At 43.5% G+C, this 26,665-nt stretch overlaps 1 protein-coding gene across 5 annotated transcripts in view; it reads left to right on the forward strand.

Moving 5' to 3' along the window:
* Positions 1-26,665, forward strand: part of ANKFN1 (ankyrin repeat and fibronectin type III domain containing 1) — a 371,664-nt gene that overhangs the window by 80,586 nt on the left and 264,413 nt on the right. Inside the window, exon 1 of one of the 5 annotated variants that reach the window (XM_008519821.2) lies at positions 1,253-1,449. The exons of 2 other annotated variants lie outside the window; for them this stretch is intronic. In XM_008519821.2, the coding sequence (XP_008518043.2) occupies positions 1,429-1,449 (21 nt within the window). In that variant the 5' untranslated portion in view covers positions 1,253-1,428. Of the gene's footprint in view, positions 1-1,252; positions 1,563-26,665 lie in introns of those variants that run through there. 2 more of the 5 variants (XM_070560771.1, XM_070560772.1) reach the window with 2 other exon arrangements.

Consider the following 26,665-nt stretch of genomic DNA (forward strand, 5'->3'; position numbering starts at 1 on the left):
ACCAATGGCTAAAGCAGTGTGATAAGTATTATGGAAGATCTTTAAAAAGTGCTCTGGAAGCTGAGCTTGGGGATGGTGATGGACAGTTCCTGGAGCAACTGATGCCAGAGCTGACATGCAGAAGATGAGTAATATAAGAATTTTACCATCTTGCAGGGAAATATATGTATATGTATGTGCACGTGTATATGTACATGTATGTGTGTGTGTGCATGTATAGATTTTTCTTGGTACTTCACTGTAACTCAGTGTGAACAGCCTCACTCCATGTTTAGCCCAGACCAGATAACAGAGGTGACAGTTACTGTTTCTCTTTGCTTATTTGCTATTTTCTCCTATTGGACAGCAACACTTGGATAAAGACTTCCTTTGAGTTCTCTACTTTAAAAAAGCAATTAGACAGGTACTGGGCTCTGGGCTCATGTTTCTCCTCTACCACCGTCAGTCGTGGGTCCACAGGTAAGTCACATCCTCTCAGCTTCAACTGCTCCATCTGTCCAGTATTCATTCTCCTACCTTGCTGGAAAGCCAAGACACTGAAAACAAGTCACTCTTCAACAACCATGCAGCAGACAGCAGACAACAACAGGCAGCAGACATTTTATTGAGCACCCACACTGTGCCAGGCACTAGGCTAGTAATTCAGGTCCATCCAAACTCCTCCAACTACCGTTCAACCTGGTCTGCCCTTGACCAATGGGTTTCAAAAGAAGCATGCACAAAATGTGCCTCCTTCGGCACAGTCCCTAAGAGAATTTCTTCTGAAATTGTAGGGCAAAGGAGAACATGCCTGACCATCCACACCATACTATCATCTCCCAGCCAGGCCCCACCAGACTTCTAGGAGACAGCCAGAGAGCTCCTCCAGCCAGTCCAGCAGGCAAAATAATCCAGTCCAAAGCTTCAACTAAGCATCTTAACTAAATAATTGTTTATATGATTAATGTTCAGCATCTGCTGAAAGAGCCTGAGACACCCCCTTTTTACCCTCCAGCCCCCTCCCCCCCCCCCCCCCCCCCCCAGTCTCCTTCTCTCTGTCCTTCCCACTCTGTCTCCTCTGGGATATAGATTTGAATCACGCTCCTTTCAGGGGCACAAAAGCCAACTCAAATCTGATTGCAGCATCGTCAATGAACTTATTCCCTCCCCCGGAGGTGCCTCCTAAGACCATGTTTTTCACCATTTCTTTCCTTCTTTGAAAGCGATTTCTTTGTCAGAAGCATGTGCGGCCCTTCCCCTCCCTCTGCTCTTGACCCTGTGCAGCGATTTGGCCACTCCTGGAGCCAGGCCGCGGGAGAGGCGGCCATTCCTAGCCTCCCCGGACAAAGAGGGTTCCCTTGGCAACGGGAACCGTGTGGAGGTTCGAGAAAGGGTTTCCCTCCACCCCCCAGATTCTCTTTCAACTCAAGAGCTTACCCTCCGTCTCTAATGGAGTCGTCTCTAACCAGGGTAGGAAAACAACAGTTCTGAATATCAGTAATTGGCGTTTGGAGACCATTGTTTTGCATGCAACAGGCAGGAAACTGTGAGGAGAGTGGGTGAGTGAACTCGGGCGCGAGCTGGTGAGCATCCCGGCTCGGGAGAGCTGGTTTCGTTTCTGTACACAGGCAAGTCTTGATCCCAAGGAGTTTGGGACTGTCAAGTGTGTCTTAATCTTTTGGGAGGTGGGACAATGGGGAAGGATGGAAGGGGAGAAGCTTCTAGAGGCAAGTTTTTACCTTGTTTTCTGGTTTCTCTTTTATCCTAGATTTTTTACTTATGTAAGTACAGAGAAATCAGGAATTGCTTGTTTCCGTGTTAAGGTCAGTTCCTCCTCCTTATTTCTGCCAATGCACGTTCGCCTTGGCTTTCTTTCTCTCTCCCTCTCCCTCTCTCTCTCCTTTCCCTCTTTCCCTTTCGCTCTTTTTGGACTTTATTGTCATGATGATGGAGAAGAAAGATTTGTTCTAAAATCCAGAGTGAACTTTTCTTGAAGGAGGTCTTCTCTGAATGGCTGAGCCAGGGCAAGGCACAGTTGGGACTAATTGGCATGTCCCCCTACTGATCCTGCAGGTTGTGTGGGTTTTTGAATCCCTGTCACTGATCCAGGTCGGTCCAGAAGACCTCAAATGTGCCTTTGGTTGATGGAGGGAATGTCTGTTATTGACTGAGTTAATAGTAATCAAAAGTTTCTACAATAATGCAGAAGTTTATCGTTGGAGCTGGGCTGAGGGCCGGGTAGGGGATACTGAGTGGGAGAAATAATTCAGCTCTTTTCATTTCACACTAGGACTTCACAGTAGGTGAGAACTGTGTTGAAAAGGCTTCTGGAGAGTGGCCCTCCAGCTTAAGGTCTTTGAAAGAAGCAGAGATTTGTGAAGATAAAGGATGAAAGGAAGAAGCCAGAGTGCCATTCAATTTTCCTTTCCTTTCCTTTCTTTTCTCCCTCCCTCCCTTCCTTCCTTCTTTCCTTCCTTCCTCCCTCTCACTCTCTCTCTTTTTTTCTTTTAAAAATTCATATCCAGAGTGAGGAGGCCTAAGCATAGCTGTGAGGAGGCTCTGATTAGGTGCTTTAAGAGTCTCTTTGAGGTTAAACTGATTACTGCATTCACCTTTTAATCAGTATTTCATACAAAAAAAAAAAAATCTTCTCTCTTTTGTTCTGTGTTCAAACTTCTAGTCAACTCTTTGGGGACGGAGACTGTACTATTTTCATTGTGGCACTCCAGATTCTAACCAATTACAGGGCCAGCCACATTTTGCGTGTTCAATCAATGTTTGTAGAATTGAATTGATTCTTGAGTGAGCAGCCTGTGGTGTTACTGGCTAATCACTGTTACCATTTGTGGCATGGAGTGTGGAGCTAGGGCCAGTCTTGTGATTAGGAGACTTAGACTCTAGACTTGGGTGTGACATTCATTAGCAGTGGGACCTCCACCAAGCTATTTCAGTTCTCTGACCCTTGGTTTTTCATCCATCAAGTGACATTGTTTGGGTGAGAATAGTGTTTCCCCACCAAAAGTGCTTATCTAAAGTCTTCATGCTGCCCTTAAGCCTGGGGAGAAGAGGATTGGGGGGTGGAGGTGGCATGGGCAGTCTGGGCAGGAACAGCCCCTACAGAGAAGGATGGTACAGACAGTGGAGGAGGTAGAGCAAGAAGTGACTCCGAGATCTGCAGCTGGAAGACTCTCGGCCCTAGATGAGCTCTGAAATTCAGAGTCATGAGACTAATCTTTCCCTTTTTTGTGCCACCTCTCCTGTATTGGGTACTTTCCAAGGATGAGACAAAGTAATACTCTGATTTGTTCTGATACAGGCAAACAAGCTATCCTTCCTACAAAGAGGCTAGGGGACAAGGCTTCTCACTGCTGATAGACTTGAAACACCACTCAGAGTGGGGAGCAACTGCTCGTAAGCCAGCCACTCCAATATTTTCTTTCATTTACTCAAAAATCCACAGATAGTTATTGAAAGCCTATCAGGTCAGGCACCATGTATCAATGAACAAGACAAATTCTTTGCCTTCACAATGCAGGAGAGAATAAGAAGAGGAAAAATACCAGATAAACATGATGTATTGCCTGGTGTGATAGTTGCTACAAAGAGAACTAAAGCAAGGTAAGGACACAGAGAGTGATGGGTGCTAGTATTTTTTTTGGATAGAGTGGTCAGGAAATTTCTCCTTGAGGAGGTGACACTTAAGTTGAGGCATCAATCAAGTAAGGGAATGAGTCATCCTGATACTGTGAGAATAGCATCCCAGTCTGGAGAACCACGAGTACAAAGATCTTGATGTGGGAGTCTGCTTGGCATGTTTAAGGCAAAGCAAGGTGCCTGGGGCCGGAACAGAGTAAATGAAGAAGAGAGGAGAGGGCAGAAATGTTGGAGTGTGCTGGCACAGATCACTGGGACCTCATAAACCATAGTAAGGACTCTGGGCCTACACCATCCTCCTCACTTAATAGGAGTGGCTTTATTTTATCCAAAGTGTGATGGGAAGTCATTGGACAGATTTTCACGCGGAAGTGATAAAATGTGACCACTCCAGCAACTGTATAGAGAATACTGTACTAGAGAAAACATCTACGACATGGTTGGTAGGGGTGAAGGAATTGAAAACTAAGCAACCTACATGGGAAGCCCCATGGTGTATGGGAAACTGAGTGTGGTTGGATGGACCTGGATTTGGATTCTGACGTTGTGATCTCCCCATTGTGTAACTTGGGCCAATTATTTAGCGCCCCTGATCTCTGTTTCCGCATCTATTAAAGAGGGATCATGTTACCTACTTTGGTGAGTTGTGAAGATGAAAGAAGAGATATAAAATATATGTTGTATGTTATCTCATGGCAGATGCTCAAAATGATAGCCATTATTGTCAATACAAATCCCATGGCCTTTGCACTGTTGGCCAGGGATCAGAAAGACAACTGAAGGCGGCAGGCACCTAGCCAATCTCACACTTTACCTTCTTTATGCCACACTCCTTCTGGAAGGAGTGAGAGGTGGGGAAAGCTGAGGTGAGGTGACTTGCCTAAAGTCATTTAGCTGGTTAAGGTCAGGGCTGTGACTGGGGAGCAAGTTCTTTATTCGTGCCTAGTATTCTTTCTTCTACATGAGAAGTCAGCAAACTATGACCCCACAGGCTGAATCCAGCTTATCCTTTGTTTTTTTAAATAACATCTTATTGGAACACAGCCAGGCTCATTCATTCATGTACTGTGTATGGCTGCTTTAGCGCCAGGACGGCAGAGTTGAGTTGTTGCAACAAAGTCCATGTGGCCTGCAAAAGCTAAAATATTTACTCGCTGACCCTTTACAAAGTTTGCCAACCCCTGATCTACCCCATTCTGCTCCCTTAACTGGAATGGTTTTATTGCATTTAGCTTAGGTATCACCAACTAAGAAAGGGATGCCCTCTCTAGGTCTCTAAAACAGCAGGACTGAGGGATTCTCTTGGGGAGGGCACAGTCTTGGTGGAATAACACAGCAAGTGACCTCAGGCCACTGGAAGCCAGCAGAAGAGAGGAACACTGGGCACCTAGGGAGGACAGAAAAAGGAGAAGTTGAAGACTCTGAACAAAGGCACATTGGTAGGGAGGAAAGGAATACTAAATCCTTACCATCAGCTATTTCAGACCCCAGAGACAGCTATCTAAAATGGAGGGGGGAGGAAACACGAGAGCTCAAGAAACAGCAGGTGCAGCAGCTCTATCTGACCACCTCAGCTGGAAGGTGCACTGATGACTGGGTCTCTCTGGGACGTCTATCAGGGAGCAGCGAGACCCCAGGACATATCACCTTAGACCCCCAGGTGACCATCGCCATCATCCTGGGAAACAATGCTTGCTTATTCTCAAATACTACAGCTCAAATTCTTATGGTCCCACCTGAAGGCTCCTCCTTTCTCTGTCAAGGCTTTAGGAGTGTGTAGGGACTATGTGTCTTGCCAGGGACTATTTCCTTGCCTGGCACTCAAGAAGGCCATAGATTGGCTTCATTTCTCTTTGATCTCCAAGTTCCCACTGATACACTTAATAGACCCTTTTACTTGGACTCTTCTGCCTATAAACCTACTGAAGCATTCAATCTCAGCAGGTAATTATTTACCTACTTCAAGATTTGAATCTTGTGTTTGAGAGTACATTTATAGATGTAAACCTATAGGTCAGAAAGCAGTGGCAGCCTCGCTTGATTGGATGTGTGGAATCTGAGCTGGAGCTTCATCCTTAGGTGTTCCTCTCAACTCCTGGTTTCAGACTTCAGCCTGTTGCCGTAAGCAGTGGAAACTGGGTTACACAGTTCTTCAACTCCAGGTAATATAAATACAGTACCATGTATTTCTTGGCACTCTTAACTTTCCAACCAGCCTACATGGAGAACACCCCAGCTTTTTGGAATGCTAAATAATTCACCAGACCCATCAGCCATGGTGTTTCAGAGCTCGGTAGGCTCCTTCCACTGATCCAATGAACAGATGTGCTAATTTTTCACTTGCTCGAAATGCTTCAGCCATTTGAACACCATGGACTTGGGAATTGGATCAGCCATGCAGTGTCCTGACACCCTCACTACTTCACAGACTAAGCAACTCTCCTCACGTACACCTCAAGGGTTATCTTGCCTAATTCCTAGAAGCAGTTCAGTAACTGTGAGATCAAGTGGCGTGACAGCTCAATTCCAACATGGGCTTGCCCTCTGCACTCAAGACCTTTTTAAAAAGAAAAGAAAGAAAACTTTCTTAGACTCAATCAACTATCCTTTCCCTTTCTTCTTCCACATTTGTGCTTAGATGTGGTTAGGGCCATTGCAGAAATGGTTAAGGAAACTATAGCAAAAAGCCAACAAATCCAAAACACCGCAGGCTGGTAGCAGAGCAAGACTTCATTAAGCCACTGGGAGCTCTAGGCAAAGCAAGTGGAACCAGAACAGCTCCTGCCTTTCTGGAGGTTCCCATCGAAACAAGAAATTGCTGAAATGACTTGAGCTAGCTAATTCCAGTGGGTAAAGACAGACAGCTAAACAGCATGTGGAGAAGAAGGGAATGTCATAGAAGGAGCTCACACTAAGAATAAATGACTTTTTATAAGTGTGGTTAACTTCATTAAAACTACAAAACACACCATGCACTTTCCCCCCTAAAATAAAAGCTTTGAGAAAGTTTGATCTGCCTCACATAGAAAGCTACAGAAAAGGGATGTATCTGTGAAAGCTGTTAAAATTATGACCATATTTCAAGTATAATAGTCATCAGGAATATTTAATGCCATCAGAAGTAAACTGATATGGAATTGCTGTATTTAAATCAATTTAATAATTTGAGTTGCCTCATTAAAAAGACTCCCTCGCACTCTTATTTATGGAAAATATCCATCTACTATCATCTAGGAGCAGTCTAGGCAAAAAAAATAAAAAGGAAGAAGAAGATGAAATGGGCCAATTTCGTTGAATTCTGTCTAGTGTGACAATTTTCCTGTCTCCCAAGTGAAAGTAATCATTCACTTTGTATTTAATCTATAGCCAGAAAAATGATATTCCATGCTAAGAATGACATTTTGTGTCATGTTTAGTTGGGATTGGAACCAGCTGATTGAACTAGCTAAGATGTTGCCCTTCTGAATGAGCCTTGGAGATGTAATGACCTAATATCCATAATTAAGAATGGGCCATCTATCACACAGCCCTGCCCTGTCCCTAGTCTGATTTTTATTTCTGCGTATCACCGTTGGCCTGAGCAGATGGTGCTTCTGTGAGTTCTCAACATTTCTTCAGCAACTCTTAAATAAATATGAGATTTATAGCATTATCTTTGTCCAGCCAGCATGTATTTCCCCAGATATAATTGTGTTCCCATTTTATATGATGTTGACGAGTAGTAACTGTTGGTGTTTCTGTGCTATGTGATTAAAGCTAGTAGTGCGTGAGAGCGTCCTTAGGATTGAGTTCTCTCTAACCTCCCTCTTTCCAAGACACACACATTAATAATTCTTTAGCGTCAGTTGTTACTGTTTTTCTTGAACATTGTCATTTTTGCAGTCTGATGAAAAGCTTTTGCATTTGGGGTTGGGGTAGTATTTTTGTTTATTGTACAGGAAACTGGAAGGGCAGAAAGAACAGGGGGACTGTTAACTTCTCTGCATGTTGTCATGCACGGATGATAATGGAAAGAGAATTTTGAAATTATGAGATAGAAAGTGAGGACCAGAGGGGAGGAGTAATTAGAAGATTTGGCCAGAGGAGGTGGAGGCAGGGCGGAGGGCAGGGCAGGGAGATGGGAGGGGTGGGCCATCTGGTGTTAATCTCCTGCTGTGTGTTTGCAGGGTGAAATAGAGTACTTTGTCAAGGTACAGTCTGCTTTTGCAGACACAGATGGAGCAAAAGGGAGATTAATACATGTGGTTCTAACCACCTTTCATATCTTTACAGCTAAACATTATTTATAGAAATCAATTAGTCCTCTGTCTCTGCAATTTTATTATGAGGCTCTGTCCAAGTTTCTGGCAAGCTCTTTAAGAGGATGATTGATGGTAAACTTTCAGAATGAATAAAAAATGAACCCTCTCCTAGGAATTGGTGTAGTGGAGAGAAAGGTAAATGATAAAAATTACAAACTCTGCAAGTCACTAGGAAACTAATGTAGGATCAGTGTGGTCCTTGTTACACTATTTTTCCTTGCAGACTTCTTTCTTTCTTCCTCTCTCTCTTTCTGCCTTTTGCACAAGCACTCAGCTGCCTGTTTGCTATGGAAATTTTAGGAGAGCTTGATGCCTACAACTGAACTTGTGGGAAAGTAAAGGTTTATTCATTTACCAAGCTAGTAAATGCCACTTTGATTACTGATGCTCATACGAGATAAAGAATCCCAGGAAAAAATGGAACAGAGCTCTCATGTTTTGTCTTCTGGAAACTTTTATAAGAGATGGGGGCTGCCGATTGGCCTCTGTTAAATGAGTCTAGGAGCCAAGAAATGCTAAGTATAAAATCCCACTGCAGTGAATTCCATTGAAGATGCATATTGATTTATCCTGAAATTCTAGTCTTGGTGGTGTGCCACCAAAGCGCAACCCCCAGGCTCAGAAATGAAACAGTTATGATGCCTCGAATGTAAGGAAGGAATTATCAAAGAAAACAAAGCTCTAAACTCAGGAGACGACAGGAGACAGTGCATATGGCACACAGCTTCTAACTCCAGCGCCTTCAATCTGGGGCTGTGAGGTTATTCTGTTTCATTAGCCATTCTGAGAGGATAAAAGGGTGCTTTCGGCCTCTTTTGGATTGAGACGTTAGTGGTGGCAAAAGGCAAATGGAATTAGAGGGGATTTGAGTGCCATTTGAAGGACTATAAGGGATGCTTGGGGAAGTTAGGAAAGTTTCCTAACCTCAGTTTCCATCTCTTTAAAATGGGGATGATAATGATACCCACCTCAGAGATTTGCTGTGAGGATTAAATGGATCAGGTATTAAAGTGTTTAATGTGTATAAGCACAACAAATTCTCCTATGGTAGTGTGGTCAGGGTTAAGAGGATTCAGAACGACTTTTCCCCTTTTCTGAAGGTTTGGTGTTCAATATAGAATTTGTTCCTTTTGTTCATTGTATCTGAGGAGGCCCTAGTGAGTGCCTTCAGGGCAGACAAGCTTTATCTCTCTTCTGTACCCGACTCTACATTACTTGATATGGGCCTTTGTACACAGCAGGTGCTAAATGAACACCTTCTGATTTAAAATTCCCTAAGTTTAGATGGGATTTTCTACCTACTTAATTTAAGCTGCCAATGTAAATCTATAAGGCTCTACATAAGTGCGTTTAATAACATATGAAATATCTAATTTCTAAATAGTCAATAATTCCCCACATAACACAGAACATCTCCCAGCTTCCAGTTTGATAAAACCTACATAGGAGAATAAAAGAGAATGAAGCAAGGAAAGGATTTTAAATGAAAATTTTATGAACTTTTCTTTAAATTTCAATAGAAAAAAATTCCATGAAGTGATTTAGGAAAATAATTGCTTGCAAGCTATAGAAAATATGTCTTTATGACAAGATAAAACAGTTTATTAGAAGATTTGGAGCAGCTCTTAGATTCCACGAGAATGCTAAACAACCATGCTTGCAAAAATGCAGGATGCAGGCAGCAACACTGATTTGTGTAGCAGACACTATTCAGCAGCCTCATTGGTCAGCACCATGAATAAGCTTCTGTCATTATTTTCATCCTAGTTCCACTTAAGAGTCAAAGTCCCAGGAGAGAGTCTAATTGGCCTAACTTAGGTCATGAATCCACCTCACCACCAAGTGTAGGGTGAGGGTCTTATTTATAGTCCTATCGAGAGACCATAAAATGAGGCGAGGTCATTCTCCTAAAGGAAATCAGGATGCTGCAGCCAAACTAAAAGGGAACAGATGGCAGAAAATAAATGTTCACATTATAAACATACTAATATCTAGATATAACAAATATGCACACATATTAGTTTCCTGGGCTACCATAACAAGGTACCATAGGCCAGGTGACTTCAACCACAAAAACATGTCGTCTCACAGTTCTGGAGGCTAGAAGTCCAAGATCAAGATGTCCAAGATCACTTTAGTCCTTCTGAGGGCCTTGGGGGAAGGATCTGTTGCAGGTCTCTCTGCTTGGCTCTTAAATGGCCATCTTCTCCCTGTGTCTTCACGTTGTCCTCCCTCTGCACGTGTTTCTACCGAAATTTCCTCCTCTTATAAGGACTCCAGTCATATTGGATTAGGGCCCACCCTAGTGATCTTATGTTAATTTAATTACCTCTTTAAAGACCCTACCTTAAAATACAATCAGATTCTAAAGTACTAGGGTTAGGACTTCAACATATGACTTTGGTGGGGTGAGGTGACACAATTCAGCCCATAACTGCATGCTATAAACACGCCAATTTAATGACTTCATCAAATGAGTGGATATATCAATGAATTAACACCCAATGTGCCAAAGCATTTTTTAGTGAAAACGCAGTAATCGTTCAGCAAACTCTGAAGAGATCTTTGGTGTTCCAGATTGCTGGTTGAGCTAATCAGAACAGAGATAAACAGGTTTTCTCCCCTCCATTATCTCTCTTTTAAAAACATATTTGATCCTTAACTATAGAGTTACTATTGGGTACTACTGTAATACTACACATATTTCTTTGGGAAAGAGTTAAAAGTAGCAATGATAATATTACCTTTCTAATATTGAAAAAAATAAAATTAAAATTAAAACACATTTGAACCTTGACAAAAGAGAACTGGTAACCACTTTACATCTGGGATGCCAGTTTGCCTATAAAATTTCTCAGAGATTTTTCTAAGAGCAGAGCCAAGCAGAAATGACTCAGTATTACCTCCACTACACCTACAAATTTTCTTTTTGACTCTGGCCACTGTTTAGACCTGACGCTCCCCAGCCTTGAGCAATATACAAAGTAAATAACATTCATGTAGTGATGCAGAAAGCCCTGGCTGGATCCTGGGCTATTTAACTTGCTTCCTAAAACTCGCAGCTCTCAGGGTTTATGGTCCTATGATTCACATTTTCTCAACACACACATTTGTGGTCTTCTTTCATGACCAATGTCTCTTTTGCTAGACCTCATCCTCCATGCATGTTTCCTCGGAAAGATATACTCCACTGACCAAGGAACTAAGAGGTAGCTTGCTCCTGAAAGTTTAGAGGTAGTTTGTATTGTTTGCATCTTTGTAGGAGTGAGATGGCACTATAGTGCCATGAGACCTGGACATCGAAGGGCCTTTGTCCAGCCAGCTTTGCCTAACAGTGCCTGCCTGCCTTCTTCTTCGTTTGCAATGCCTGTGGCTATTAATCCACCGGGCTTAGAAGGAAAGCCACACAAACAAACAAGCTACCATTGAAGGCACCAGCTCCCATCTCTGAAGAAGAAATCATCTAGAAACTTAAAACAGCTTTTGTTTATTATTCTTTACTCAGCCTGTAGGCATAATGTGATGTGTTTTGTGGGGTGTATATGTGCTGGTGTTTGTACACAAAATCACAGAATTTGGATGACTCTTCAGCAGCAGTAGCTGGCATGACTTTGGTGTAAAAAGTGTTCTCCCATGTGTATCAAACAGTAAAAATTTGGACTCCAAGACCTCTCATAATCTGTCTCCCACCAACAACTTTTTATTCCCCTCCTCTATGGCCACACACTCCACTCACCACGCGTTCCACCCTCTGTACCTCTGCATCTGCTGCTCTCTCTGCCCCAGGAGACCTCCATCATGCCTCGCCCCCTTCTAAATCCTAGTAATTTCTGATCATGTTTTGCATCTAAGCCCAGACAACAGATCATCTGGGAATCCTTCCCTGCTCACTTCTCTGCTCCGTGGTCTCAGTCAGATACCCCTCCTCAACATCCCATAGTACCCTGTCCATTGGCACGGTATCTGGCCTCATGCTGTATCATAATTTATTGTTAGTTTGTCTGTTTCTGCCCAAACTGTGAGATCCTTGAGGGTGAGGACTGTATGTGTCACCTCTTATTCTCCAGTTCCTAGCACAGTACCTGGCACATGACAAATATTTAATGGCTAGATGAATAAATTAATTAAAATGAAAAAAAGGGGAACACTTGGAGACACAGCTTTCTTAATATCAACAATCTTGATGTTCTGAAAGCCTCTTTATTTGAAAGTACCAAAGTCCCTTTAGTATGGATGAATGCCCCCCAGACTCAAGTTGAAAATAGTCTGTGATCCCCAAGTTTTTCTTGGGGCCTCATATTACAAAGTTCAGCCCATTTCTCAGGATAATGCATCAATTTGCTTCTCAATAGAAATCTGTTCTGTCAGTTAAAAATACTCAGTGGTGGTAACTATTGCACAAGCCACAGTGGAAAAGAAAATCTAGTATGGACTGCCAAAATTATAGCCTGCTAAGAAGAAATGGTAATATACATAATATGTTCATTATTATGGTGTAGTGAAAAGTACACTGGACTTAGAGCCAAAAGGCCAAGGTTCAAACCTGGTCCTCACCGTTTGCTACTTGGGTGGCACTGGGCAAAGTTAGCTAATGTTTCAGAGCCCACCTAACTTGATTTTCATCAAATGAAATGAGGTTCACTCAAATTACCTTATGAAATTTAAGTTCTGTGTCAACATGATGGAATGAAAATTTATATTGCTTGAGTACCTACTATGTGCCTGTCATTCGGTTAAGCATTTTAAAGATGAGTAAACCCACATGCGGATTTCCCCCAAAGTCACATGGGATCTGTCTCTTTCTGTTCCATCACATATTATCATTCTCAAGTTCATGGCTTAATACTTACAAATATTTTTTAGAAAATATTTCAAAATTACCCAGAGAGTGAGTGTTCCATGACATTATAATCGCTATTATCTAGACTGTTATTCTATATTATATAGACCATTATATTGGCCACTCACTACTCTAAGTATGATTTTATTTGAATGAGATAGGGTGTTTCCTATGTCTCATCTCCTTGTCAAGTGAAGTAGATTTGCCAAAAAGATACAAATGACTGTTGTCTGGATAATGTGCCCTACATACCCAAACTTTTCAGAGTCCTAGTGGAATCTATAAAATGCCTGTGCCAGCAGTCAGTACCACATGCCCTCTTGTTGCCTCTGAATCAGCTGTGTGGGATGCTTGGCGTCAGACAGCTCAAACATTCAGATGTTGGACTCATTTTTTAATTTCCATATGGGTATTTGGCACTCAGAGAAACAGCTAACTTCAGCCTGGAATACAGCATCCAAGGATTGTTTAAATTTAGGATTAGTCTGGGCTTTCTAGGGGGAAATGTTCTTTTCAGCATCACTTTCTAGAACAGTGATCTGATCCTGTTTATGAACAGCATTGTCAGTATTGTTAACAACAATAAGAATCGTTTCTCCTCTGTTGTAATCACACTTGTTCATCCTTTTTCCCTGCATTGCCCTCATTCAGGCCCTGTTACACGACTCCTAATCCTACTTTGGAATCCACCTAATACTTTCCCTACCTCTGCCTTCTATATGTCAATCTGCGTAGCACACCCTCACCAGTCTACCTGCTGAAAGACTTACAGAGCTTCCCTCTCACCTACACAAGAGTTCAAATGCATTAGCTTTTCCCAGAATTTGATGCCTAGTTTGAAGAGAAAAAGCACAAGACAAGAAATCAGGTGGTCTTTGCTCTAGTTCTGGTTGTGCCACAATCGAGCCATGTGACCTTGAAAGAATTGCTTTCCCTCTCTGGATCATAGCTTCCTTGGATGTGAAATGAAGTGATCGGACAAGATCAGAGATGCCAGATGAGTGGCATTCAGGCACCATTCCTCTCCTCTAGTGCCCTTGGAGTTCATCGTTCATCAATCCTGGCTTTTGCCCACTGAGCGCTAATGAGCTTCAGCATCATCCACGCAGTCACTCGCAGCAGACCAGAGTCAACCCTTCAGGTCAAAGCCCCTTAGCTTCCCTGGATGGGATGAGCTCTGAGATTGCTTCCTGCTCTAACATTCCACAGTTCTACAGTCTTCTTTCCATCTTACCCCTCTCCTGCTCCCTACACAAAGCCCACACTGTGGCCAACAGCATTTTGAACATTTCCTCCAAATGTGTTTGGAACATTTTAGGCCACTGGAATGCCCTTTCACATCACAGTCTTCAGCCAAAATCCTACCCATCCTACAAAGCTCAGGTGAGCTCCACTCTCCTGTGAAACCTTTGCTAGTAACCCCAGCTGGAGGTGATCATGCCCTCCACTCCTGAATCTTCATAATAGTTCTTCATTCACTTATAAGAATAAATTGAGGACAAACTCTCTATCACCTCCTTGACCTTTTTGACTGCTGTATTTAATATATTTGTGTAGCTTTCTTAGCCCTTACTAGACTATAAACTCCTGTAATTTAAAAACAGACAAACTATGTTCAAATTCTAGTTCTTCCTCTTAGTTGTGAGTCCATACACAAGTCCCTGAATCTCTCTAATTCTTGGAGAGCCTCCACTGCATGCCCAGCAACTAGCACAGTGCCTGGCACATCCTAGAAAATCAATAATCATTTGTTTAACAGAAAGAAGAAAGGAAGAAACAGACATACAGAGAGAAATTTACTAAGACCTACCTGATAGGCTTAGTGAGTTAAATGAGCTTAGAGTTAAATGAGGATGTACACACACACACACACACATAATATTTTATATGTAAACTTTGAAAACCTTGCCACAAACGTTAAAACATGAAATAAAAACATGTAAGTTATCATTATCAATAATAACAGATAAAACATTGATTGAGTGCCACTTTTGTGACAAGAACTTCACATAATTTGGAAGCTGGCGTGGTGTGGTAAAGCAGTGCAAGCTTTGGAGCCCAGCTAAACCTGTGTTCATAGCTCTGCTCTTCCACTTTGGGTGACTTTGGGTGAGTGATCTGACCCCTCAGAACCTTCATTTTCTATATTAGGATAAACTACATGGTGCAGTAACAACTCTAGAATCTCTCAGTGGTTTAACATGACAAAAGTTTCTCACTCATGCTACATATCCATTGCAGGCGAGCGGGAATCTCTGCTCCATGCAATCATTCAAAGACCCAGGGGGTGGCGACTTCATTATCTTGCAGCTATGTCATCTGGAACAATGGAATTTCCAGCGTTACAGCAGGGGAAGAGAATGGAAGTGCTCACACCAGCAATTAATGCCCCAACACGAAAGTAGCCTCTGTGACTTCTAGTCACAAGCCCATCCTCAGTGGGCCTGGGAAGTACAGCCTTCCGTGAACTCAGAAGGAGAGATGAACTACACATTGGTGACCATTAGAAATGTCTGAGGAGGATAATAATGAGTACTCTGTAGGACTCTTGGGAGAAGTGAACATAATAACCTCCCCGAGCCTATAAGACAGGCCTTCAGCAATTGTTGGTGCCTTTCCCCTTTTCCTCCTAAGGAACTGGGACAAATTGTCTATATATTATTGTTCCTTTTCCATTTCAGACTCAAGTCTACTCGTAGTACTCAAGAAATATTTACTAAATAACTTTAATAAGACATTTGTAATTATTTTTCATAAGCTATCTTAAATCCACAGGAAATGTTCTTTTGTGGTTATAGAGTGATAATCAATTGCAAGACTAATTTGTTTTGGATAATTGTTATATCTAGAATATCCAGAGGCATCAAAGCACTCGCTTTTATTTTTTCTGGTCTTGGTTCAGTTTGGTTTGATTTTGTTTCCTCACAGAAACTTTCACAATTCAGACAACTTATTGACAAGCCTGTATTTCATTGTTTTTATAAGGCATCTTGTCAGCATGATCATGTTGCTTTTATACAGCTGCCAATGTCCTTCTTCTTCCCTTCCAACAAAATCCAGACTTGGTTCAGGCACCTTCCTCACTGTCTTGCAGCCATGCCCTGGACCCCACTCTAGCTCCAGAGGAGAGCCCGAGTGATTTAAAGAGACTTCCTTTCCTGTGACTAGCTCAGGAAGGAGTTTGTGCCCAAGTTTGCCCCATGAAACAAGAGGGGAAGTGTGCTGGGTGGCTCGTGGGGAAGATTTTCTCACTCTTGAGAGAGACAGAGAGGGAAAGAGAGATGCCACTTCTTTTCCTCTGTTGGGTTGGATGTGACTCAGGACTGAAGTCCACAAAGAGATGCGAAGAGGAATCAGTCAGCCCCAGAGGTTGCTTTCTCTGTTTTGTGAGATGATAAACTGCTCGTTTTTTAAGCTAATTTGAGTCAAGATTTTCTGTTACTTCCAGTTGAAAGTATCCTAACTGAAACTAACGCCATTATCTATTAAAATTAACTCATTCATTAAACCAATAAGAGAACCCACCAGGCTGGCTGTTTGGGAAACAGTGATGACCATGTCAGAAACAGCAGCCACCCTCACGGAGCTGATAGTACTGTAGGGAAGAGAGTCATTTGCCAAAAGCCTGCCGTCTGTGATCCGCCTTGTTTCAGTAAATGACAGAGCCATCTTGCAGTTGAGCTGCCTAGAAAACTTGGAGACATCATGGACTCCTCTTTTTCTTACATTATTTACCCAGTCTTTCAACAAATACACTTGACCACACTCTCAAAATCTATTCAGAGTTAATCAACTTCTCACATCCTCCTCACTGTAACCATCCTGGTCCCAGCTACGTCACTTCTCCAATGGCTGACTGCAAGCTACTTCTCCATTTGTGTATAAATGACTGTTGTCTGTCCTACTAACCAGAGCTGCTTCTTTTAGGGAGGTGGAGGCCTATTTGGAGAGGTTGAGGAATGAATGGGTAAGTGTGGATAGCAGGCTTTAGACGATTATTTCTAGAATTTTCACTGTGAAGAAAAATAAAGACATGGTTACCTTTGTGGAGTGGTGGTCTCAAGGGAGTCTTGTTTGGTTTTTGTCTCAATAGGGTAACAACAGAACCTGCTAGCATATTACTGAGATTGATCCAGGAGAAAGAGGAGGGGTGTTTGGAGATGTAAGAGAAAGTGGGAATAAGTAATGCTCCTGAAGAAAAGCAAAGGGTCGACATCCAGAATCTATGTGGTGGCCTGGCCTTGCATCAGAGGATGGCTGTGTTTCCTTCATAACAAAAGGAAAGGAGAGAGGAAGAGTGCAGAGGTAGGGAGGTTTGTGGACCTGGCAGGAGAAATAGTTTCCATTTGGGAGTTCTTAATTTCTTCATGAAGTATGAGGCAGTACATCCACCAAGAGCGAGGAGAAAAGGGTAGAAGGCTGTAGGATGGGCGGGAGACTTGAGGAGAGCAGAAAAGTAAAATAAACAATGACTAGATTGGCAGAGCAAGCTTCTTGGAGATCCCTGGGGACATCGCCAAGCCATGTTGAAGGCTTAGCTTGAAGGTGATGAGAACAAATCGATGGTAAGAGGGGCTGCCCTGTTGTCCTGCTCCGGTGGCGAGTGTGCGCCCTGTTGGCAGCCTTGATGATGAACCCTGAAGATGCTTAGGCTGGGAGACAGCAGGGAGAGCAGGGCTGCTCCGCAAGGCAGCTCTTGGTAATCCTAATAGAATTGGCTCATTGATTTTGGTCAATCTAACGATCTCTTAGGACGCTTAGACTGCAGAGACTGTGTTAATTAGAAAGAGGCCCTGATCAGACCAACCTGGAAAATCCATGTAGATCAGTGTCAACCATGCTGAGGAGAAGAAATTTTTCAGGCCCGCATTCTGGCTCCTGAGAGTTTGCTCCTGTTCTGAGCCCTGGGGATTCAAATGCCTTCCTTGCTCCATCTTGAAAAACAAAAATTGAAGTATCTTCAAAAAATGATCTTGGAGGTCAAAGAAAATAATGATTAGTGAAAGCACCCATTCATTCATTCCTCCAACATTTATTGAGCTCCTTCGCTACTCCATGTGCTACTAAAGATTCAAGGAATAAAGCAGGCTCCCTTTGGCTACAGGACTACCTGCCCAGAGGGAGACAGATACCTAAGCAAATAATCAGCCATGTGAATACAGAAGTAGTTGTAAGAGCTACGAGAACAGAGGAACAAGTGACAAAGTCTGCTAGAGGTTGCTGGGATGTTTGAGCTGGGAGGGTCATTACGAAGTGTTGGGATTTGTATAAGGCAATTCTTTGTGAAATGTCCTAAAATATCATAACATCCCCATATTTATCTTTCTTGTTACCTGCCCCTACTACCACCACACACACTTCCCTGTTTCCTCATGTCGATATAAGTCCCCGGAAATAAGAATAGCTTCTAAACTTATCTTCTGCCTCTGGAAGGGAATGGAGAGCAGGAGGAGTTCCTGAGAACTAAGTGTTGTGGGGGCTGCACCCCAAGGAAGAGATTTGCAGGAAAAAGAAACTCAGAGACCCTCAAGGAAGCATGTCTGACACCAGGAAATGTGCTAGATGAAAAATGGCCTCTGGGGCTTCACTGGGCGGCCTCCATTGGAAAGCAGAAATACCCAAAGCATTGTCTTCTGCCCTTTGTACTGTTCTCTCCTTTGCTGGAGGTGAGGGGCTAGTGTTGCAGAGACGGGAGTGAGTGGTTTTGATTCATGCCTGCGAAGGAGCAACGTGCGAATGGGAATCCTGTCTCCAGCATTAATTAGCCTAGAGGACAGGGCAAGAGGCTGTTTTTCCCTCTGACCTAAGCAGCACCTTCTACCCCAGTAGACTCTGCAAACCAGTGGTCTGTGGCAATGGTTATAACAGCAATGCAATGAGCAGCCAGTGGCGTTCCAGGAAGTTGTATTGTTTATCCCCAAACTACCTCTCCATTTGTGTGTAAATGAGTCGCATGATTCATTTTCCATAAACAGCGTGGATGAACACAAGGGGAAAAAATCCAAACGCTGAGGACTGGCATTTCACTTTGTGGAAACTGCCAAGGAAAAGTTATTTTCTTCATTTTGGCATCCCTCTGAGAAGAGGCCAAGTCTCTGAAACAAAAGATTGTCCACAGCTGGGGCACATCACCCGAGTCTGGGTCTTCACACGGACCCATTAAGACTGTCCAGGCACAGATGTCAGCACGGATGAGAAGACAGGAAACAGCGGGGTAACGTGTGATTGAAATGCAGACTCTACCCAGACTAACACTGAGGTCTTGAGGAGGAAACTTCCAGGAGGCAGAGCTGGAAAAGGAACCAAGGAGGAGGGTCTCTGCCCTGGTTTTGCTATTTGTCACTCTGAAATTTAACCTCCCTAATCAAGATCTTCCAGAATTGGACCTCCAGCATCCTTTTGTATTTGTTATTACCAGAAATAATAATAGCTGCCTTAGTCCACTCAAGCTACTGTAACAAAGTACCATAGATTGGGTGGCTTACAAATAACAGAAATTTATTTCTTACAGTTCTGGAGGCTGGGAAGTTCAATATCGAGGCATTGGCAGATTCAGTGTTTGGTGAGCACGCCCGTCCTGATTCATAGACAGCCTCTGTCCTCACATGGCAGAAGTGGGGCCAGAGAAGTCTCTGGGACCACTTTTATAAGGGCACTGATTCTATTCATGAGGGCTTTACCCTTATGACCTAATCACCTCCCAAAAGCTCAATGTCCAAACACTGTCACATTGGGTGTTAGGATTGAACATATGAATTTTGGGAGACGAACATTCGGTCTATAGCAACAGAAAAAACAAAAATGACTCTGGTTTTAATTGCATGCTTACTATATTCTTGTCACATCATGGCATTTTATATTGATTATCTATTTATCTATACTCTCTGTTATTCTGAAAGGTAAGTACTATTATCCTTATTTTACAAGTGAGAAAAATACCTCTTAATCTCATTAAGTAACTCTTAGCCCCTAATCAGACACCTAACCATAGCAGAACTTGATTTCAAAACCACGTCTATCCGATTTAAAAGAATGGGTCCTTCAGCAGAAGCCATAGTACATCATTCCTTTACTTTTTAACTTTAGGGAGAATGGTATACTCCTCATTTGCTCCAAAACTCCTGCAGTTTCCTTCCTCTGCATCATGATAGTAAGCAGTATCTTCCTCCCACACTTTCACTTATCTGATTCTTAATTATCATGCCAAATGAAACGTCAAGACATCACCCTGGGAAGAACTGTATCTGGCAGATTCAGGACCAGGAAGCAGTAAACAAGTGACAGACTCAATCTGATGCAAAAGGCAGGACCATGGAAGCCTCTGAGGTCCATGCGAGAAGGTGGCAGTGAGAACCCTAGACCAGGATGTGGCATGTGCCAACTCAGAGACCTGAGGCTGAAACCAAGGTTGGGAACCAGGGGCGCTGTCAAGGAATTGGAGACAGGAGCACAGGCACATTTGCTGGGACAAGCTGTTTGGCTGGGCAAGTCCATCTGGGGCTTCTGGAAAGTGTGTGAGAGGGAGCGCTTCCTCAGCTGGCCCCTGTCCCATGCTTAAAGGCACTACCTGACACCTTTTATCACTGGTCAGACAAGGCCCAATTCAGGAAGTTGTCTATAACCAGGCCAACCAAGAGGGACAGGTCCTTCCTCTGAGCGCTTATAGCATCTGTTGTCTGCACCACACATTTAGCTCCTGGCAAACACTGCCCTGTGTAGTTAGTTTTTAGTCCCCACCACTGTGATAGAAGGTCCTAGAGAGCAGGAGCTGCCTCACTGGGGTTTATATAACCAGCATCTAATTGAGAATCTGGCCTAGAGCAGGAACACCAATTACAAATGTTGATCAGCTCACTTCACCAGTTTCCCTAGGCCTCTATCTGATCCCGAATAAAATCAGTGGAATTGGGTTCTTCACCAGAATGGGTTGGGAATTAATCAACGTTTTATCAACGAGCTCTCACAATCCCAGTTTTAGAATAGTGTTCTCAAACGTTAGTGCACTCGTGCATCTGGCCCTCTGCCACCTCTTGGTTCTCTCCTGTGACCCTCCGCACGTCTCCAGGGCTCTGCCGTGTTGCTCCTCATGCACTCTCTGCCTTCAGCCTTCACTTTACTTGCTCACTCTGCTCAGAATGTGTTTCCCCCAGATAGTGGCATGGCTCACTTCCTCACCATTTTCAAATCTTTGCTTAACTAATATCACCTTGACCTTCCTACAACCAATTGTATACCGATTTTATATCTGTACTTCCTTCTCCTTTTTATTTCCTCATAGAACTCAGCACTCCCAGTTTGCCATATACTTCACTGTCTCCTCTCACTAGAAATCCCAGGAGGGCAAAGACTTCTGTGTATTCCTTACTGCTGTATATCCAGCACCTAGAACCCTGCCCAGCTCAGAGAAGGCACTCAATAAATATTTGGTGAATGAATAAACATAGAAGAATCACCTGGGAACATGAAAATACAGATTTCTGGGACCTGCTACAGAGATTCTGATCCTGAATATTAATTACCTGGCTGACATTCTCTACAACCTTCCCTGAATGCTCCTTCTTCATCAGGGCAGACCCCTCCCTTCTTTCCCCTAAACCCCTGAGTCCTGGAGAACAGCAGGTGAGCTAATATCTCTCTGTGCCACCTGCCAGGTTCCTCTGTGCTGGCTGCTCTGTCTGGTGCAGTTGTCGCCTGCCAGGAATCCTTGGGTCAGCCTGACATTGTGGGCAGTGTGGTTGGGAGGAGAGGACTGCCTTCTTTTCCTAGAGGCTGTCATCTCTTTGCCCTCCCTAGTGCATTTCCTGGGCTGGCCCGAGAGCCCGTTGCCCACTGGGCAGTAGTCCTTTGCCAGCAGTCCTTCAAGGCTTGTGTGTCCCCTCAGCCCTCCAGTGACACTTGTCTGCAGAGCCTCCCGGCAGCTCAGCCAGGGGACACTGGAGCTGATGGCATTGGGAATCCCTAGCAAGTGTACAGGGCAGTCACGTCATGGGATAGCTGGACTAGAGAAGGGAGGAGAGGTTGAGGTTGGCTTCTAAACCCCTAAAGCACATGATCTTTTTGTATTATTTTTTATTTTTCCTTTTTCTCCCCAAAGCCCCTTGCTACATATTTGTGTATTTTAGTTGTGGGTCCTTCTAGTTGTGGCATGTGGGATGCCACCTCAACGTGGCCTGACGAGCAGTGCCATGTCCACACCCAGGATCCAAACCAGCAAAACCCTGGGTTGCCACAGTGGAGCGCGCGAACTTAACCACTCAGCCACGGGGCCAGCCCCAGCACATGATCTTTTGAGTGAATTGCTTGAGGCCTCCTCAGTTAGACCTGATGCAATTATTTGCATTACCCTCCTTGTGAGTCTTTCTGTGCCCTTGGGACGGCCTGTACCCCTTCTCACCGTCATCTTTGGTGATTCATGGTTGATTTCTGCCGTGTGGATCAGCTGTTCTTTCCTGTTAAGGGTCCTATAATTAGACAGAGCACAAGACCTGCAGATTCTTGCTTAGATTTTGCCCAAAGAAGTCTCCAGGGACTCTCAGACCCCTGTCTACCCCCTCTCAAATCTATTCATTTACTCTCAAGTCAGAGAACAAAGATGAACAAAGATTGATCTCCCCAGTCAACTCCCCCGCTTCATCCTTCCCTCCCGCAGACTGAATGTCCAGGTTTGAAAGCCAAACTTAACCCTGGGGATTTAGCAGCTGGTGGCAGGGGTGGGTTTTACTCAGCTCCAAATGAGTCTATCAGGCACAGAAGCTTCAGTGGACCTTCTTTATTTTTTGGTATTAAGTAGGAGGGAGTTAATTATCTCTCTCTGTGCCATAATTTCTTCTCCTTTCCCCTGACCACCCCCACCCAGCTTTTGAGGTGAAGACTAATAAGAGAAAGAAAATCTGTATCCACATTTGTATTAAACAAGTATTTTCAAGTTTTTAGACCCAGACTACTTTCTATCACTATTCTCTAAGAAAAACTGGGGTTTCCTGGTGTCTGCAGGATTCTAGCTACACAAAGAAAGGTACCAAAATATGTGTCCCATAATTTTTTTGTCCTTCATGTTGTCATTTTTGGTCTAGAAAACGTGTAAAGATAAGACAGGGTAGAAACTTTGAGCTCTAGTCAATTAAGTTTTTTTGCAAGGAGGGAGGTTTGAAAAAACACTTGGATATAACTTGTTGGTGTATCCCTTGATATAAGACTGCCGCTCACAGTTATTTGTCCATTTAAATCCCCTGCCAAAACGTCATGGTGTCAATAAAATAATGCCTCTATGACTTTGGCACTGTGCGGTGGTGGGTTGAGCTGTTTGGGGAATTTGCTACACATGTTGCAAAGCACTCATGGTCATCATGCGGGACGGGCAGCCCAGCTCCTGAAGTCAGAGAGAGGCAGGGCGGTAGGCAGGAGTCAGAGATGGGGAAGCCCAGATCCCCACCTACCCTCACTGGAGAAAACTCCGTTACCGTCCATTTCCACCTTTCTCCATCCTCCCGGCACCAACTCCAGCCTCTCCCTCCCTCCCGTCACTCAGCTCTGCCTGCTTCTGCTGCCCCAGCTATACATGTTTCCAGCTCATGCATTCAGTTATCAATCAATGGAGACTCAGCTGCAGTGGGCTGGAGCAGACAAACCAGCCTTTCTTTATGCCAACAGGGAATGCTTGAAATAACCAGACACACCACTCTGACTGATGCAGCCACAGTTTACACACCACACTTCAGACGGTCTGAGATGGCTGGAATTAATAGCCTATTATTAGGGGGTGTGTGTGTGTGTGTGTGTGTGTTTGGAGGCAGGGGAGCCAGGAGGAGGAGAAACAAGAAAATGGCTTTTTATGATCTCTCATTTAAACCTATTTATTTGATTTTTGCCAAGTGTGATGTAACAGGGAGGGGGTTTTGTGGGAGGGGTGGATTGTTCTTACCACCCTGCTTTGAGTCCCCTGAGGGGCTCCAGCCAGCTTGGCACCAACCCATCCACCACATTTTTTCTGTAAATGATGCAAATCCTTGTCATTGGGCAGGGAGGGGTTAAAGAGACCAGGGAGGCCCGGACTGAGGGAAAGAAGAATGGGGGCTGCTTGGTTCACTTGCTTTCATGCCAGGCTCTGCTAGCCCGCTGCCGAGAGGGGAAATGGAGTTTAAAACCCCTAGTAAGAAATTTTTCCTTGGTCTGAACATTGTTTAAATTCCTGAAGTGGGTGATCCCTGTAATAAATACCTTGGACTTTGTAAGACAGATATATTTATTCAAGTTTAAAGTTTGGATTTGATGGATATGCTCCTGGGAATGCATGGGACTGGAGTGTTTGTTATATGTTGGAAGCCGTTCAATGTGCACAAGGAGTTAAGAAAACTCCATTTATAGCAAAGCAAAATGTCTTAACCATTCCTTGTGGTCACTGTGTCAAAGCCTGCGCTTCATCCATGTTTTGAACATCGTTGACCCTCAAAAGACATTAGCTGACAGGGATGAGAGGGGGAGTTTAGCCCAAAGTACCCAAAGCACTTTTTCAAGACTTGTGTGCGAATGAAGCCTTGATCTAGATCACCTGCCTTAGATGAAGGACTATACTTCTCTGAGGAGAGAGTAGGAGCTCTTCAGCAAAGTATAGAGGCAGAGGATAGAGCTGGGAACATCTGTGCACTCAAACTCATGTCCTATTTTCATATAAGGTGACTGGCTCAGCTGTGATTATATATTGGTGGAGAAAGAGTCATTCTATCATTTGAAATGTGGAGTCTCTCAGGACCTCTTGTCCCATGTCAGAACACTTGATGTTCCCCTAAATAATACCACCCAAATCCTACCCCTTGAGAAAAACAAGCAATCCAAGTAATTCCAAGAAGACCAGATCAGAATTTCCAGGAACTCAGGCCATCCTTGCCTTCTTTGTCTGTAGAAAAGTACACATTTCCCCACAACCTCCAGGTGAAATGAGCCACGTGCACCTCTCTCCTTGGAGAACGACTGCATCATTCTGGACTGACTGGCAGAATGAATAGCTGACTGGCCACCACAGATCCCAGTTAACAGTTTGGTTTGGTTTTCCCAAGGGGGTCTCCATCCAACCACAGACCTGTGCCAAAGCTCCATGACCTTGCTGAGCTTGAAGTGGCCCACGGTCAAGGGGGCATGGCCCCAGGCCACTGCGTGCATGCTCTGCTGCTGCCACTCCACAATACAGCTGGAATTTTGGTCTCTCAGCATGAGGATGAATTTCTATCTTTTCATGATGGATACATGTGATGTGGAAAACCATCTCACCTTGGGCTTGAATAGACCTCTCAGAAGAAAGAGCCAAGAGTAAGTTGGAGATTTCTGGCCCATTTGCCCTGGAAAAGAAGGTTGCAAGGGGTTATTTTTCATAATCCACCTACAATTAATTTCCTGCTTTTGGCTGGTACACAAGCCCATGGTGGGTGACTCCAACATTCCGTCTAGGCTTATTTGCTGCAATCAGAAATTGCCTTGCAAGATAAAAGACCAACAAAATATTTGTTTAAGAAAACACATCTTTTATAGGTTGCAGTACATGATGTTTGCAACAACAGGAATAAATTTGTGGAAATATTATTTTATACAATGTTGGTATTTTTTTTCCTAACTGCCTAACTCCTAATTTTACCACAGTTGCCATCACAGGTTTTTTGTTTTTCTTTTTATTAAGCTGCTGGGAATTTTTTCAGTACATTATTAATATTTAAGTTATTTCCAAGGCAGTATTTTCCAGTTATTTTCTTAATTTAGTTGGGATTTTGTCATTTAAGGGAAGTCACAATGGAATTGATCATAAACACAGAACAACTAGTAATGAAATTCCTATTTACAAATTTTTCCTGTGTGTTAATGTACCCAGCCCTTAACATGAGTCAGTAACTAGTCTCTTGGGGGTGGTGGGTTGTCACTCACCATTCCAGGCAGGTCTTCATCCACTTTGTTGTAACCAAGTTAAAAGATCCAAAAAGGCTGTAGGAGTCTTGGAAGGGAAAGATGCAGACTTAGGTAAACTAGGCCTCTGATCAATTCTGAGGAGACCTGGACCATGCGACCCAGCAGTTTGCACATTCCACTTGCTTCAGATCGTGATGGTTGAGGACACCAAGAGAACCAGCAGAACTTTTTCAAAAATTCAAAATAAAGTTATTATTTGGAGGACATTCACTTAAACATGCCCCACTATAAACTATATCAGTGGATATATAAGTTTTCAATATAAATAATTGACAACATGTGCTGATTTTGTTGGTGTGAACACATTTTAGCCCCTGGATTCCTGAAGAGAGTGCTAATCTGGATTCAGATTTGAGGGCTTGTCTGTTAATTCAGCAGTTGGTTCTTTAGAATTAACCACAAGTTGTTTAAAATATGTACTTAACAAGGTGCTTAAAATTCTCTGGACTTCTCCTAAATCAGACTCACTGAGGATGGGGCTAGAGAACTACATATTTTTAAAACTCGACCTTAAAGGATGAGTAGGGTTTTTATCCTCAGGTCAAGCGAGAAAGGCACTCCAGGGAGTGTCATGGTTTTGTTGAAAGGCATGGGTTTAAGAAAGATAATATGTTTTATTTGTTTGGTTTTTGCTGCAGAACTTAGAGCTTTTCATATGCTGATGACATCGCAAATCACCATGGTGGGGTGTAACGTGTAGCATTTCCAAACCTATTTGAACATAGCTTCCTTGATCATAAGACACGTGTCCCTTAAAACATACTGTGGGAAACTCTAGGCCACGGAAATGAGAAGACAAAATGGAGAGACTCCCTGTTAACACTTTCTGAGCTCTGAGTGACACAGGGGAGTGGAGAGCAAGCCCCCTGTGTTTCCGTAACCAGAAGCAACAGGCCAGACTTCTGCCAGGGCACTCTTGCTCTCTGGGTGCTGACTGAGG

The sequence above is a fragment of the Equus przewalskii genome, chromosome 10, assembly GCF_037783145.1.
Source record: "Equus przewalskii isolate Varuska chromosome 10, EquPr2, whole genome shotgun sequence".
NCBI classification, from domain to species: Eukaryota; Metazoa; Chordata; class Mammalia; order Perissodactyla; family Equidae; genus Equus; species Equus przewalskii.